This window comes from Erythrolamprus reginae, chromosome 1 (genome assembly GCF_031021105.1).
Source record: "Erythrolamprus reginae isolate rEryReg1 chromosome 1, rEryReg1.hap1, whole genome shotgun sequence".
Taxonomy (NCBI): domain Eukaryota; kingdom Metazoa; phylum Chordata; class Lepidosauria; order Squamata; family Dipsadidae; genus Erythrolamprus; species Erythrolamprus reginae.
In genome coordinates this window covers 201,063,625-201,079,604 of record NC_091950.1, presented here as the reverse complement: position 1 = coordinate 201,079,604, position 15,980 = coordinate 201,063,625, and the positions used below count along the sequence as shown (strand labels likewise).

The following is a 15,980-nucleotide window of genomic DNA, read 5'->3' as shown; positions in this document are numbered from 1 at the left end:
TGATGACTTTCCTTTTCCTTCTCCTTTTCTGCTCTATATTTCCATTACTGAGAATGATAGCATTTGGGGTGAAGTGTGTGTTTAAACTCTAATATAATCCATGAACATGGAATATCATTTTCTAAAAGTACAGGAATAACTTGTACTGGTTTGGTTGGGCATCTGGTGTACAGAAAAAGAGATAACTATTCCCTCATACACAACTTCTGTTACCTGTTGAATCCTGAGGGGTTTTTTTTACCCATACTTTTAATCAACTTGAAAAGGCCTGAAGTTTTATTTTAAATGCCTTATCATAATCTGAATAATCTATAGGGAAAGAGTGGAGAGAGCATGAGGCAGTACACATAGCTTCAGTCTGTTCTTTCCCCAATAACACATGACTGGAGGTCTGTAGGTAATTTGAACTTGATTGCATTTGCATGAGGATGAGTTACAACTTTCCATGTGATCCAGCACCCTCATTTATGAAGATCATAGATTGTGTGAAAAACTATATACTCAAGTTCAAGCAACAAATCTCTGATTCAGATACTTGGCTGGAGATTGGGATGAGTGGGAAGAGTCAAGGCAGGTTTTGCCGATTTAATGCAGAAATTAGTAATTTAGCATACTGACACTATGCTTATTTTTAAAATGCAATGCTTCAATGGCCCCTGGAATATAAGAAACTTTTGTCAGCTTAACAAAGAAGGCCTGGCCTTGGTTAAAGGTTTGGTATCATTTCAGATTGTCTGTAATTGGATGCTGCCAGACATCTAGAAGTCTCCCTTAGTGAGCAGCTGGAATTTTATTTGCTCCTGTTGTCCTAGTGTGATGCTTTCTCACACTCAGCCATTTGTGTCTACTTTGAAGCTTTGAGGCAGGCCTGTTAAAAAATTTTTGTAAAAAGCCTTTCTCACACTTGGACCTTCTGTTATTTATACTCAAATAAAATATTGATTATATGGCATTTGTATAAAAGCGTTACACTTCTTTCAGGACAGTTTTGTGTGAAAAATTCATGAACATATGCAAAGCATGACAAACAACAGTGTATTCTGTCAATTTATAGAAGTTAACAATTGAAATCTAATCCGTAATGTCTTATCTGAAGAATATGGACTTCCCTCAACCTGGACATTGGAAATTGTCAAAAATGTATAAAGGAGTTTTAAATATATGTTGGAAATGTAACCACAAAGAAAGTATTTTTTTTTACCATATTTGGTAAACTTCTGACAAAGGAAAAAAATAAGAAAAAAAATACTGGAATCAGATTTTTACTTCAATTCAGAAGATCATTCAAATAAATATAAAATTGACACTGAATGTTTTCCTTTAGGTTTGATGGATAGAGAACTTGAAAAAAAAGACTTTTGGAAAGACATACTAATTCCCAGAATGAAAAAGTGAATGATGATGAAATTCACAGAGATGGCAAACTGACTTTTTTTTTAAAGGGAAGAATTTACTTAGTTATGTTGTATTTGGAAACATTGTTGTAGAACTAAAAAAGATAAATCTTTGACTTTAGGTTTTGATTTTATTACAGAAATGACTAGAAATGTTGTGAAATCTAAAACAAAAGCTTGATTTTTTAAAATTTTGCTATGCTGAAAAAAGTCAGAAGTCATCACTTTCTTTTGCATTTATCACTTTCCTTTTCCTTGGTTTTCTAAGATTTTTCTGTATTTATATTTTATAATGATTTTTTTTTTAAAAAGGAGAAATACTTGATTGGGGAAGCCTATATAGTTCATTTCTTTATATATCTACTGAGAAGTAAGATGCATTATATTCAGAGAAATCTACTCCCATATACGTTATCCTGGCCATAGAACTTTACTTTTATTTTAATAGTTGAATAAAATTAAGACAGGACTTTCAAACTATTGTGAGGAAAGAAGCAGTGAGACATCTTGATATATAAAAGAGAGTTGTTAAGTTAGTTAAATTAAGCTAAGTTAAAAGTATGCATGTAAAGCTAAAATGGGTAAGAGATACTCCATTTTACAAAAGCTTCCATCTTGACTCACATCTGACTCAAACATTTAGAACATGTTTAACTAGCAGAAACCAAATGTTCTGTGTGAACTTCTTTCCAACCATCCAGGAATTATAGGAGAGTTCCAGCTGAATTTCACTTTTGGCAAATCAATTGTGGACAAGCTGGGCTTTCTCTTGGGGCTGAGTTTGGTATTCTTTGGATCCATGTCTTTTGTCTGGAACAAATATTCATAATACATGCCAGGCATTCAACTAAATAATAAGTCCAAGCCAATTTAGAAATGCTCAACCATTAGCAGCATCTTTCCATTGGGAAAGTAGAAAGAGCAATTCTTGAGAGATTGCTGTGAGACTTCCTTGGTTGATCCCTAGTTGGAAAGGGTTGCAAAAACACTTTTCTGCAGGATGTTTTGGCACTTGCATTCTCTTCAGGAAGAACAGAGGTCTCTGTTACATACAAAAAGGAAGGATGTAAACCTTCCTGGGCCTCCATGAAATGGTCTGTTGGATTGTGAGGTGTGGCTTTGGAGCAGGGATGGGCAACCTGCAGTCTTCAAAAATAGATTGCATGCAGATGTTGGTCTAATTTTGAAAAGTCTTCCAGCAGTTCAGATTTTTGGCAAAATCAGTGTGTCCCTCCCTTGGCAATCTGCTTAACTGGAAGAGACATAGAGATATAGATAGGGATGTTGGGATGGGGAGAAAAAAGATGGAAGAGAGACGGGGAGGAGGAGAATAGCAGAAAAAGCAATTTTTCTGTTGTGTCTGTTTATTGTGACATTTGTTCCCTGTTATATAGATTGTAGACCTATAGGAAAAAAGCACCCTTGAGATTTTGTTCTCCTGTAGCTCAGATTATTTAGCTCTTTCCTACATTAATAGCTCATTCTTTAACTCACTGTACTAATCTTTTGAAAAGAGCACCAAAATATTTAGGGCAGCTAAGCTCAAAAACAATGGCACTCTGCTTCTGCACAATCTTGCTCAAGCCCCAAAGATTTGACACTTTAAGTTGAGTATACCTTGTAAAATCAAGAGGATAGAACCCTTTTACATCTAAGCACTGAGCCAGAATTGATGTTGATCTCAAATGGTATAAAAATACTAAGTAAATCCAAATGTGGAACTTACAGGTGATGCTGTTGGATTTGGACAAATAGCGCAACATTCTCCAAATGGAATCTCTGGATTTGAGCATTGTAACTCCTTATCTTCACACATGATTTCATCACAAAGAACACTTCCTGCATCACACACACAAATTTGACATGGTTCTGGTTTCCATACGTCTCGGTCAGAATATACTTGGCCAAGGTGGTTGCATGTTATTCCTAAAATAACTGGGGAAAACATAAATGGGGGGGGGGGGAAGAGAGGAAATATTAATTATTTGGATTTCACTACATTGATCAAAGTAAAAAAATAATAACAGCAAGTACTAATAAAACATAAGCAAATTGTAAGTATGACCTTGCTAAATGCTGTATTTATAATGTGTTCAACATGTCAGTCCTTGAGAATAAAATTAAATTCATTGTCACTTATAATGCTCAAGCTGGTGGCAGCTCCTGGCTGACCCTTGGCTTGGAAGAAGAAATAGGCCTGGGTTTAGTTAGTACTTGGAAGATGGACCACCAGAGAATGCCAGACCTGTGGGATACACTGGGGAATATAAAAAGGGCTTGGAAGTAGGCAAAGGCAAATCAGGTCTACCACATTGCCAAGAAAACTATATGAGCATGTACGAAGTCACCAAGAATTCAGCTTGAGTCTATGAAGACTTTATTAGTCATTGCAATGAGAGCCAGCCAGGCTCCCTAGTAGTAAATATACTCTTAGAGAACATGCAGATTTAGCTAGAATTAGATTTGCTCATGTTACTGTGTGCCATTATGAGAGTGTCACTCATACCATTTAGCTAAATAGGGTCAGATCATTCAAGATTCACCCACCCCATGTTTTTCTGTTGGTGGTCTCTAAATTAGATGGATAGATGATAATTGGTGATAGATAGATAGATAGATAGATAGATAGATAGATAGATAGATACACACATACATACACACACACACAAATACATAATGGATAGACAGATAATGAATGGATAGATAGACAGACAGACAGACAGACAGACAGATAATGGATGGATAGATAGATGATAGATAGATGAAAGATAGATAGATAGATAGATAGATAGATAGATGGATGGATGGATGGATGGATGGATGGATGGATAGATAGATAGATAGATAGATAGATAGATAGATAGATAGATAGATAGGCAGGCAGGCAGATTGCACTTGTCAACGGAGGAAGAGTGACAGTGTCACCTTCAATGTCTGACAACCAGGAAGCATCAAGAAATTATCCCATTGCAATCTTTGCTCCTTCACACATTTAGAGAAAGTTATAAATGAAATCCATTTCCCCTAAGAAAAAATTAGCAATACACTTATTCTTCTAGTGGCATTTATTCTTCTGAAAAGCAGCAGAACATTCTATTGGGGGAAAGAAACAGGCTTTTGGGCCCCAGAGCTATTATAATGGCTATTTCTGTATTGTAGAATATTAGCCCATCTCATTATGCACACTTATTCAGTCTTTATGTATAATAGAGAAAATATAATATGGCCTGTGCTTCCAAAGCATACTGTAAATTAAACATGCTGTGGTTTTGGAGTCATACTTTATCAACAAAAGAGTACTTTTTCTGCCTTACTTGTGTATTTATTTGTTGGATATGCTACTTTAATCTATGTAACTGATTCTGAGTGGCCTATACAACTTTGTTCTAATTATAGTTACAATGCGCTTCACACAAAAGTAATAATCAATGCCCCCAAAGTATAGTGTTACTGGATGTGTGTGTGCTCTTTCCAGCAATTCTAATTAGGTGGTAAAGTCGCTCAGATCCGGGTGGACCTCGACTCCGATTGGATAACAGAGTGTGACTGGGGCCTGTACTTATCCATCTGTCTGGGAAGAGTTTGATCTGGTGACACCTGATGAAGTGGACAAGGCCATCGGAGCTGTGAGTTCCGCCACCTGCTTATTGGATCCGTGTCCCTCCTGGCTGGTTTCGGCCAGAAGGGAGATGACATGGAGCTGGGTCCAGGAGATTGTCAACACTTCTTTGGGGAGGGGGGCCTTCCCGGCTCCCTACAAGGAGGCACTTGTGCACCCCCTCCTCAAGAAGCCTTCCCTGGACCCAGCCATTCTCAGCAACTATCGTTCAGTCTCCAACCTTCCCTTTATGGGGAAGGTTGTTGAGAAGGTGGTGGCACTCCAGCTCCAGCGGTCCTTGGAAGAAGCCGATTATCTAGGCTCTCAGCAATCGGGTTTCAGGCCTGGCTACAGCATGGAAACTGCTTTGGTCACATTGATGGATGATCTTTGGCAGGCCCGGGACAGGGGTTTATCCTCTGTCCTGGTGCTTCTTGACCTCTTAGCGGCTTTCGATACCATCGACCATGGTATCCTTCTGCACCGGCTGGAGGGATTGGGAGTGGGAGGCACTGTCCTTCAATGGTTCTCCTCCTACCTCTCCAGTCAGCCGCAGTCAGTGTTAGTGGGGGGTCAGAGGTGGGCCTCTAGGTTTCTCCCTTGTGGGGTGCCTCATGGGTCGGTCCTCTCCCCCCTGCTATTTAATATGTACATGAAACTGCTGGGTGAGATCATCCAGGGGCATGGGGTGATGATTCATCAGTACGCCGATGATACCCAGCTGTACATCTCTACCCCATATCCAGTTAACGAAGCAGTGGAAATGATGTGCCAGTGCCTGGAGGCTGTTAGGGTCTGGATGGGTGTCAACAAGCTCAAACTCAACTCTGATAAGATGGAGTGGCTGTGGGTTTTGCCTCCCAAGGACAATTCCATCTGTCCATCCATCACCCTGGGGGGGAATTATTGACCCCCCTCAGAGAGGGTCTACAACTTGGGCGTCCTCCTCAACCCACAGCTTATATTAGAGAACCATCTTTCAGCTGTGGCGAGGGAGGCGTTTGCCCAGGTTCGCCTGGTGCACCAGTTGCGGCTCTACCTGGTCCGGGAGTCACTCATGCCCTCATCGCCTTGAGGTTCGACTACTGTAATGCTCTCTACATGGGGCTATCTTTGAAGAGTGTTCGGAAACTTCAGATTGTGCAGAATGCAGCTGTGAGAGCAATAATGGGCTTCCCCAGGTATGCCCATGTTACACCAACACTCCGCAGTCTGCATTGGTTGCCAAACAGTTTCTGGTCACAATTCAAAGTGTTGGTTATGACCTATAAAGCCCTTCATGGCATCGGACCAGAATATCTCCGAGACCGCCTTCTGCCGCACGAATCCCAGTGACCAGTTAGGTCCCACAGAGTTGACCTTCTCCAGGTCCCGGTGACAAAACAATGTCATCTGGTGGGACCCAGGAGAAGAGCCTTCTCTGTGGTGGCCCTGATCCTCTGGAATCAACTCCTCCCAGAGCTTAGGATTGCCCCCACCCTCCTTGCTTTTCACAAACTCCTTAAAACCCACCTCTGTCGTCAGGCATGGGGAAATTGATTCCCCTGGACTGTTTTCTGTTTTATGTATGGTTTATATGAGATGTATGATTGTTTTTTATATTAAGGGTTTTAAATTGTTTTAATCTTTGGATTTGTATTGTTTTGTGTTGTGAGCCACTCCGAGTCTCTGGAGAGGTGTGGCATACAAATCTAATAAATAAATAAAATAAATAAGTATTTAAATATGCAGGAGCTCTCTGCTTGCTGCTACTGTTCGCTCTCTCTCTGATATTTGATCCTGCTGTGCGTGAAGTATGCTCTGAAATTGCTGTATTGATACGTTGGTTCCTGTGAGTTATTGTACTTGAGATAGTTGTACTGAGATACTAGTGAAATATTAGTGATGTATGTATAGATAGTATATAGTAGTAGTAAAAATAAGAAGTAAATATATTTTTCGAAGACTTCCTACTGCTGCTGTGTTTTATTGAAGATTTCAACTTCATATCTACTGGTTTGTGGCTGGCTAGTTGGGTTGTTTAGTTAGTTGGGCTGGTTTGCTGCTTGGGCTGGCTAGCTTCCGAAAGTGCAGCTCTGATAGGGAATTTGTGACTATCAATAGGGAAGGAACTTCTCTACTCTGATGGTGTCAGTGGTGTTGGTTGGAATGCTCCTTCCCAAAAATGAAATCCATCCGAGAAGGTTTATCTCTGAATCTTATTTTATTTATTTATTTATTAGATTTGTATGCCGCCCCTCTCCGTAGACTCAGGGCGGCCACAGATGAGCTTTCCTCAGGAAGAAACCAGAGAGAAATTCATCATTTTGTGATAGCAATCTCATTCATTCATTCCTCCATCCATCCATCCACCCAGCCAGCCACCCAGCCACCCACCCATATATTCAACCAACCAACCAACTAATTTCTATAACTGCTCAATTAAAGCATGTAACTCTGAACAGTTTACCATTCTAAAATTATAAAATAATTTAAACACATGAAAACCAGTAGTGGGTTCTAAAACCCGTTGCTACTGGTTCATGCCCAGAAGTGTTTCAGGCAGGAGGGTGGAGCTAGCTGTTTGCAAAACCAGACCAAACCAGGAGCAGCCCACCACTGATGTAAACCATAAAAACATCCACAAAATGAATAAACTATCTGAAGTGGATTGCAATGGCTGCCTTATCACATGCTTTGCCTGATCTTTGCTGCTGGAAATGATCAGATAACAAAGCTATTACACAGCTGGGAAGCTCAAATATCAAAAAAGATGTTTGTAAGATTAAAGATCAAAATCAAAATAGCTTTGCCTGGGCAAAGCTATGAATACTGGCCCACATGCATGCATACAGATTTTAACACTATTGCTTTAATACTTTTACATAGAAATGATGCGCTAATCTTGTGTGTGACCCTTCAGAGAAGACTAGCGGCTTTCAGCTCAACCATCTTGAAACAAATGATTTTAGTCATTTCTAATGCTAATAAGGGGGCACGATGGCTCAGTGGTTAAATACGCTGAGCTTGAGATAATAGGTGTGTGTTAAAATTGAAAGTAGTTCAATGAATAATGAAAGTAGTATAAAATTAACATTTAATTATACTTATATCTAATGATTATCCTTTATTGTCAATGTAGTTTAACACGGTTAACACATAAGCTCCAAGATTTATATTTAACTTATTCCAAACAATTTTATGATCTTTAAAATAAGAACAATAGTTTGATTATAGTTTCTATGACCAGCAAGGGAGAATTAAGAAATTTATGATTAAATTCTACTGTAGTCCAAGTTATCTGGCAGAGAGAATGTTGAACTTGAACATTTGACCCCAATCAGGAAATGACTAAAATAGTTTTTTATAACTTCCATTTCTTATTTGTAAAAGGGAATGAGAGAAAAGAATAATAATAGGAGAGAAGAAAATCAACAAACAGCAAAGCTAAGCTATGAGGAGGACCCTCTGTTGATGCAGCTCAAAACTACATTGGCTCCTATAAAAGAAGTCACTGGAACTCAGTAGATAGAATTTTAATATAAACAGGTTCAACTTGCTTTGTTAAAAGGGGCATGGAAATAAAGAATACTTCCTAAATACTTATTTAAAAATAGGTTTGAAATAAGCAACATCCTCCCAAACAAGTTAAGTCCTTTGATCATACAGATATTGCCGATTCTTTTCATGGTGGTAAAGAAGAAAATGTTACCAACTTGGCCTATATAAAATCCAGATAACTATCAGACGAAGGCAGTAGATACATAAAGCTCTAATTCTAGTGGCTATTAGACTTATGTAGAGCCTAGATATAAAAGCTTTAGGAATGTTGCAGTAAGAAACTCTTGGAAAAATCAGATTTTCAGACTCAGAGAATGTATTTATTTCTGTAAACTAAAAAAAAAAAGTTAAATAAAAACTACCTTTACTGAAAAAGAAGGAATCCAATAATGTTTAATGTCATTCTCTTACTGCCCAGGAGGTGGCACTATTGACTAGATAGAAAATAACTGTAGAAACATCTGGTTGTAATGACTTACAGCTTTTCTTCAAACTGGCTGGATTTTGTTATATTAGTTAAGAACTAAACTGAAAGCGCTGACCTACAAATCTTTGAAACTTTTGGAAAAAGTGACATATCAAGTACTTTTTTCCAGAAGAATCTTCCATTTTGGTTTTTTTGCCCACTGAAAAAAATCCCTGCTAAGTTAAAATGTACATCTTTGTGTTGCTTCATTGTAATGTAAGGGCCTGTGTATTGTTCTTTGCTAAGACAACAAAGGTTTTTTTTGAAACAATAGGTTTCAACCTGAGTTTCTTGTTTCCAGATTTGTGGCTGTAAAGATGAAAGAAGAACCTTATACTTAAAGAACAGCTTATTCTGTTTCCTGTTGTAAGAAGCAGGTAGTGATTTCAAAATGTGTTCAAATAACAGGAAAATACTTTGTATTTAATGGCTGCTTTATCATGTGACCATGGAAGAAGGATTAAATTAGAGGCTGATAAATTACGTGAGAAATGGTTGTGGGATCAGAAATCTGGAAATTCTTCAGGTTGTAAAGTTGAATCATGAGAGATGAAAAACTCTTCTCAACAACTATAAATTTCCCTTCTCATGAACCAAGTTGGTGGGCTTCTAGAAATTGTAGATCAGCAACATCTGGATGGCCATCTAAACTTTCTCCTTGAGACTGATTTAGTAACTCCCACAGGGACTGAAGGAAGTAATCAGGAGCCTAACTAGTAAAGGGTTCTTCCCTGATTTATTAACTATAATTATTGCATTGTATGAAGGAAAGGGGCAGCCCCAGGCATTTGGGTAGGGTGAGTGGGAGAGCAGATAATAAAATGTGCATTATCTTTGTGAAATTCCATCCTTTTCAGGCTTGTATCACCATATCATACAAAAATGAGGGGTAGAACTTGAATCATAAGGCCATGCCACACATTTGGTCATTTGTATTTATTTATTTATTTATTTATTTATTTATTTATTTATTTATTTGTTTGTTTGTTTGTTTGTTTGTTTGTTTGTTTGTTTGTTTGTTTGTTTGTTTGTTCGTTCGTTCATTTATTTATTTATTTATTTGTTTGTTTGGTATTTAAATTTCTAAGCTGCCCAACTCCTTGCTGACTCTGGGCGGCGTACAACAGTTTAGAACAATCAAAACATTTTTGCATCACCATAGGTTGTACAAGTCTCCTAGGCAGGGAAGTATAAATATCAGCAAAACAGATCAAAAACCATTGTCCACAAACCAATACAGGGTCTGCTCTATTTATACTTAGGGTAATAATTTCCAGTTTGGGGGCTGGAATAGGGCCTTTGTGTGCTCTAATTTGGAAATTTCAGGGAAATCAAGGATGGATGGCTTTATTCCTGGCATACTGTGTATCACCCAAGTTGTTATATATAATTTTCTTTTTAAATAATGATGGGAATTGTTTGCCAGCTTTTATATAAATAAATTATATGCTATTGACCATCTGGAAGACATTTCACAAAACATAAAGAAGGGGAAGGGTTTTTGTTTTTATTTTCAGCATCAGAAGAATTATGTCGCATATTAAAATTGCATTTCTAAGTTTCCAGAATTTAATGACAGTTTTCTCCAGGGAAGACTTGCTCTCCTTACATCAAACCAAAGAAAATCAGAACTGAAGTATGCTTTCTTGCTGAAGTATGCTTTCATTACTGATGAGTAATGCTTGATACAGTGCCAACACTTTTTTTCATGCCACTAAAGGAAGTTTACACTGTGACAAAACATTTATAGTGTGACAGAGTAATGTTTGTTTTTGAAAAACCACATATTAGCTTGCTCATTAATGAAATAACACAAAATTCCCATGAAACAAAAGGAAGAGAGAAAGCTATATATTTTTTTCTTACAAGGATGTTGTTAAATATCAGGCATTCTCCTTCTCAGAAACATCAAGTTAGAGATGGCCAATTAGATCATTTCCCCATTGTGAAATGGGTTAAGTGTCAGCCTTAGCAGGTAGATGAGACAGGAAACACGACCAGATAAATTAATTGTAGGGCTACATGAACAAGATCTTATAAGTATAAAATCAAATTATCCTGCCATCATTTTTACATCCCATGAACATTGGGAAGGGCCCTTTTGGCTGCCGATCAGTTTCCGGTCACAATTCAAAGTGTTGGTTATGACCTATAAAGCCCTTCATGGCACCGGACCAGAATATCTTCGGGACCGCCTCCTGCTGCACGAATCCCAGTGACCGGTTAGGTCCCACAGAGTCGGCCTTCTTCGGGTCCCGTCGACTAAACAATGTCGTCTGGCGGGACCCAGGGGAAAAGCCTTCTCTGTGGGGGCTCCGACCCTCTGGAACCAGCTCCCCCCTGAGATTAGGATTGCCCCCACCCTCCTTGCCTTTCATAAACTCCTTAAAACCCACCTCTGTCGTCAGGCATGGGGGAACTAAATCATCTCTCCCTTGCCCATGTTGTTTTGCCGTTTGATTGATTGACTGTGTGCCTGTTTTTTATATATATTGGGATTGTTTTATGAATTTTTTAACTTAAAATTGTAATTAGATTGGTGGGTATTGGATTTTTTATTATGTACTGTTTTTATTATTGTTGTGAGCCGCCCCGAGTTTGCGGAGAGGGGCGGCATATAAATCCAATAAATCTAATCTAATCTAATCTTTTGGGGCCTCTTGTTTTTTCCATTGTGCAGCTGTGGGCTATAGTGTTTCTTATCTGACCATTTCCTAGGACATATCTCATCATTCTGTCTCCCACGTTTTTTCCAAATACTATCATATTGCTCTAGAGAGAAATGACTGGAGCAAAATCAATTGGACATTTTCATGCAGAGAAATCACACATCTGCTTTACATTCCTCTATCTGAATCCTTGTCCATTTCAATCTAGTCTAAATATTTAAAAACCCTGAGATGGAAAATCAGAGTCTGGAAGTTTTCCATTAAAAGGGAGTTTCTGGGGAGCAGCCAGAGGGGCTGACATGTTCCTTACCTATGAGGGGATTTCCATTTAAGGTACTGCGGTTACTCTTAGTTTTACTTATGTCTGCTTGGAAGCTAGTATACCTACCAGCTGCTGAGCTTGGCAGAAACAAGACAATTGAAGAAACGAGTAGCAACAACTGTAATATCAGCAGGAAGGAGCAGGCAAATGAAGGACTTACGAAGCATGAAACTGATAAGAACAAATATTACATTTGATCTTGGCCAAAAGCCAAGGCTGCATTAAATCTTGGAAGGTCACATCTTGATCACTAGAGTCTCCTTCAATGTTTTTCCTTTTGGAAGGAAAAATGGAACTGATTTAGGTAAATGCTGGAGGAAAAATATACCACCTCGTCAAATATTTCTCTGTGTAGTACAGTAGCCAGACAGAATTCTGGGTAAAGCTGAAGGTGCTAGTAATCACTTCTAAAGCAGGGGTATCAAACTCAAGGCCCAGGGGTTGGATCTGGTCTGTGGGTTGCTTAGATCTGGCCCATGAGGCTGCACTGGAAACAGCAATAAACCAGCCTGTGGTGACTCTGGCAGGTGACTCTGCCAGCAAAAATGAGTTCGGGAGGGCCGCATAGCCCCCCCCCCCCCCCGAGCTCCATTTTTTCTGGCAGAGGATTGCAGGAAGACATCACAGCCAAAAATGGACCTTGGGAGTCTGTTTTCTGTGGCAGAGCTCTCTGGCCTTCACAGGTGGCCCCAACATGAGTGATGTCAAGCTGGCTATGCCCATTCTGACTACATCCAACCTGGGCCCCGAGATCAAACACAACCCTGATGTAGCCCTCAATGAAATTGAATTTGACATCACTGCTCTAAAGGTTCAAGGCTTGGAGGTCTTCAAGTCTCCCCTGGTTGAACCCATCTGTCTGGTATGAGGTTGGAAATACACGTTAAAGGCTCCCCACTCAAGGTAATGGCATCCACAGTTGAGCCTTCTCAGTGATGCTTTTTTTGTGGAATAGCTTGTCCACTGATATTTGAACTGCCTGACTTTTTCTTGGTTTCCAATAAATCATGAAGCTGCAGCTTTCTGGGCTGGTACTTGGAGACAATGAAGTCTAGGGGTCCTGAAACAGTTTAGGAGCTGTGATTTTCCATATGGGTCTTGTTGCTTATTATAGTCAGAGCTATTTAGAATTGAGTGGCAGAGAAGCTTAAATAAGTAAGTATGTTTTCTTTGGCAAACACCAAAATGTTATTTTATGTACCATATGTGAGGTAGGAAGTAAATTAGCAGAATTGTGTGGACAGAGGGATCTATAGTTTTGGGATACCTGGAAACTATCTCAAATTTGCCCATCAATTTATGTCAGTTGCCTCTGAATCCTGGAAGAGGTTTATGTGTATATTATTAATGGCAGAATATTTAATGTATGAAGCAAAACAATCAGATTAAAATATATGTCCCTTCAGAGTTTTCCGCAGAAGACCTATGTTAGTTATTATGGCAATGTTTACAAGTAAAGCTATTGCATTTGTTCCATATTAAGAGTCAAAATAGAACAGTGCATACTCTCAAAATGAACTCACTGAGTTGCTGAGCCAAAATTCAGTGTTTTCAATTTGGGGGCAATTAGGTAAGCGCTGAGTGCAGGAAACTGGAAACATTTTGTTCATGCTGACTTAGGAGGAGACATGAGGAGGTATTATCACAAGATGATAAATTGATGCCTCTTTACCATTCTATAGGTAAGTTATGCATGATGGGATTTTTCATCCTTCTGAGCTGCCAACAGATAAGTGGAAATGATAGCTAGCAAATGAAAAAAATTAGATACAGAGAATTCAGCAAATCACAGTAGCTGTCAGAAAACAGGCAAGAAGCCTGAACTTAACTGATAAACATTGTCTAGACCAAGGGTAGGCAAAGTTGGCTCTTCTGTGATTTGTGGACTTCAACTCCCAGGATTCTTGAGGCAATCATGCTAGCTCAGGAATTCTGGGAGTTGAAGTCCATATGTCATAGAAGAGCCAACTTTGCCTACCCCTGGTCTAGGCAATGTGGAGTCTCTTTTGGCACCCACCACATGCTCTCTTATCTGGTTTCAATTTGCATTTACTAGAATCATTTAGTTTTTTTAAAAAAGGTAGAAAAACTAGTCCTTCCAAAGTGAACCCACAAGTTGTAGTATTATTTGGAATTGTAGTTGATACCTTGTTTTTATTTGTTGGAAGCTGCCCAGAGTCCTTTGGGATTTGGGCGGCAAATGAATGAATGAATGAATGAATGAATGAATGAATGAATGAATGAATGAATGAATAATTGATAGACTGATCAAAATGAGATATATAATATCTCATCTTAACTATATAGATAACTTTACACACACACACAAACACTGTTGTTATATATGTTGTGTATTATACATGCGTTTGGGTAGATATATACTTTCTTTTGAGAGCAAGCAACAGAATTTCATTTTTAATGTGGACCAGTGTGCTCACGGTAAAAGAAATGACAATAAAGTTCTCTCCTCTCCTCTCCTCTCCCCTTCACTTCCATTCACATCTCATCTCATTTCATCATCTTATTTTACTTTTTCTTACCTTTATCTTAACTTATTTTATGCAATAAATAGATAGCCAAAAAATAGATAGCACAATATAGAATGTAATAATAGCCATTGGTTTAGATAAGAATTGCAAAGGTTCCTAGTCCTAATGCCTCTAAGGTAATCCAGGATCAGGAATCACATATCTCTTCATAGTTTCTGGAAGTTAGACAGCATGCAAATATGATAAATTAATAATTAAATAAATATTATAAACCAGTGACATTGAGACCAATAGTAGATCTTGCCCTCATGAGCATCTGCATATAGAATATGATTGGCAGCTGCAACATACTGGAAGTTGGACCAACTAGTCTTTGATTTGACCTGGGATCTTGATGGGGATTAATTTGAAATTCTGCCTGTGTTTACTGAGAAAGAAATCTCATCCTTTAGAAATCACTGTAGGGTGTTTGCAAGATTTCTAATAAAACAGTTTACATCTCTGAGATTTTGCCTGGCATTTCCCCCACAGCTGGACATCATACTTTCCATTATGGCCTAACCCACTATGCCAGCATACCAGAGTTCAAACAAATTCTGGCACTTGGATTTCTGCCTAACACTTGGATAAACATGATCAACTGGAATTTCTGTTGATTCCAGTAAAATTTACTTCTAGGGGCAAGTGCCCCCCCCCCCCCGAAGAATGGATGATTGAAATCTTCTGATTCTGATTTATCATACATCATCTGTCAACATAAGAACAATGCAATCATGATGCAGAATCTGTTTATTTTATTTTGTTAGTAAAAAGAAAAACATTTTTAATTAGCACTGGACTGGTCACAAAGGTAAAGAAGAACAAATACATTAAAATAATTGAATTATTTTAAGAAACCCTTTCTGCTGATCAATATGTAAAAAGGAAAATAATTTAACACTAAATTGTTTCTTCACATATTTTTGTTAATGGGCATTACTCCAAATTCATTTTAAACATAAGTAAGATTAGATCCTTCTTGTTTTGGGAACAATTCATTAAGTATTTGTGACAGAAACATGTTCTATGCAGGTCGCAAATTATGCTTTCAGTAACATACATCTAAAAAATGTTTCTCTGTTATGCAGCTCTGTGCTTGATTTATTAGTTAGACTAAATATGAGCGACGCCAATTTTCTAGTAGGCTGCTCACAGAATTATATTCTTTCAGCTCTCATACTGATTAGCTTCATGCTTGTAAAAGCAAATGAAATAATGGGTGCTTACAAAAAGATTGAAAGGCTAATGACATAAAAAAGAAATTTGTCATTTATGGGAAAGAAACAAAAAGGTAACCCTAGGTTTTTATCCAAAACTTATATTTAACATCAACATACATTTTACAGTGATTATAGTGGTGCCCAAAGTCCAACAAAGCTGTCTGAGAACATAAGAGAAAATTTTCTTATTAAAATTTTCCATGGGTAAAGTTCAAGTCAGAGGACACTCTACTCCAAAAAAGA

At 38.3% G+C, this 15,980-nt stretch overlaps 1 protein-coding gene across 1 annotated transcript in view; it reads right to left on the bottom strand.

Annotated features, from left to right (window-relative positions):
- Nucleotides 1–15,980, bottom strand: part of COL3A1 (collagen type III alpha 1 chain) — a 79,789-nt gene that overhangs the window by 47,773 nt on the left and 16,036 nt on the right. Inside the window, exon 2 of the mRNA XM_070731916.1 lies at nt 3,121–3,329. Coding sequence (XP_070588017.1) covers nt 3,121–3,329 — 209 coding nt within the window. The remainder of the gene's footprint in view (nt 1–3,120; nt 3,330–15,980) is intronic.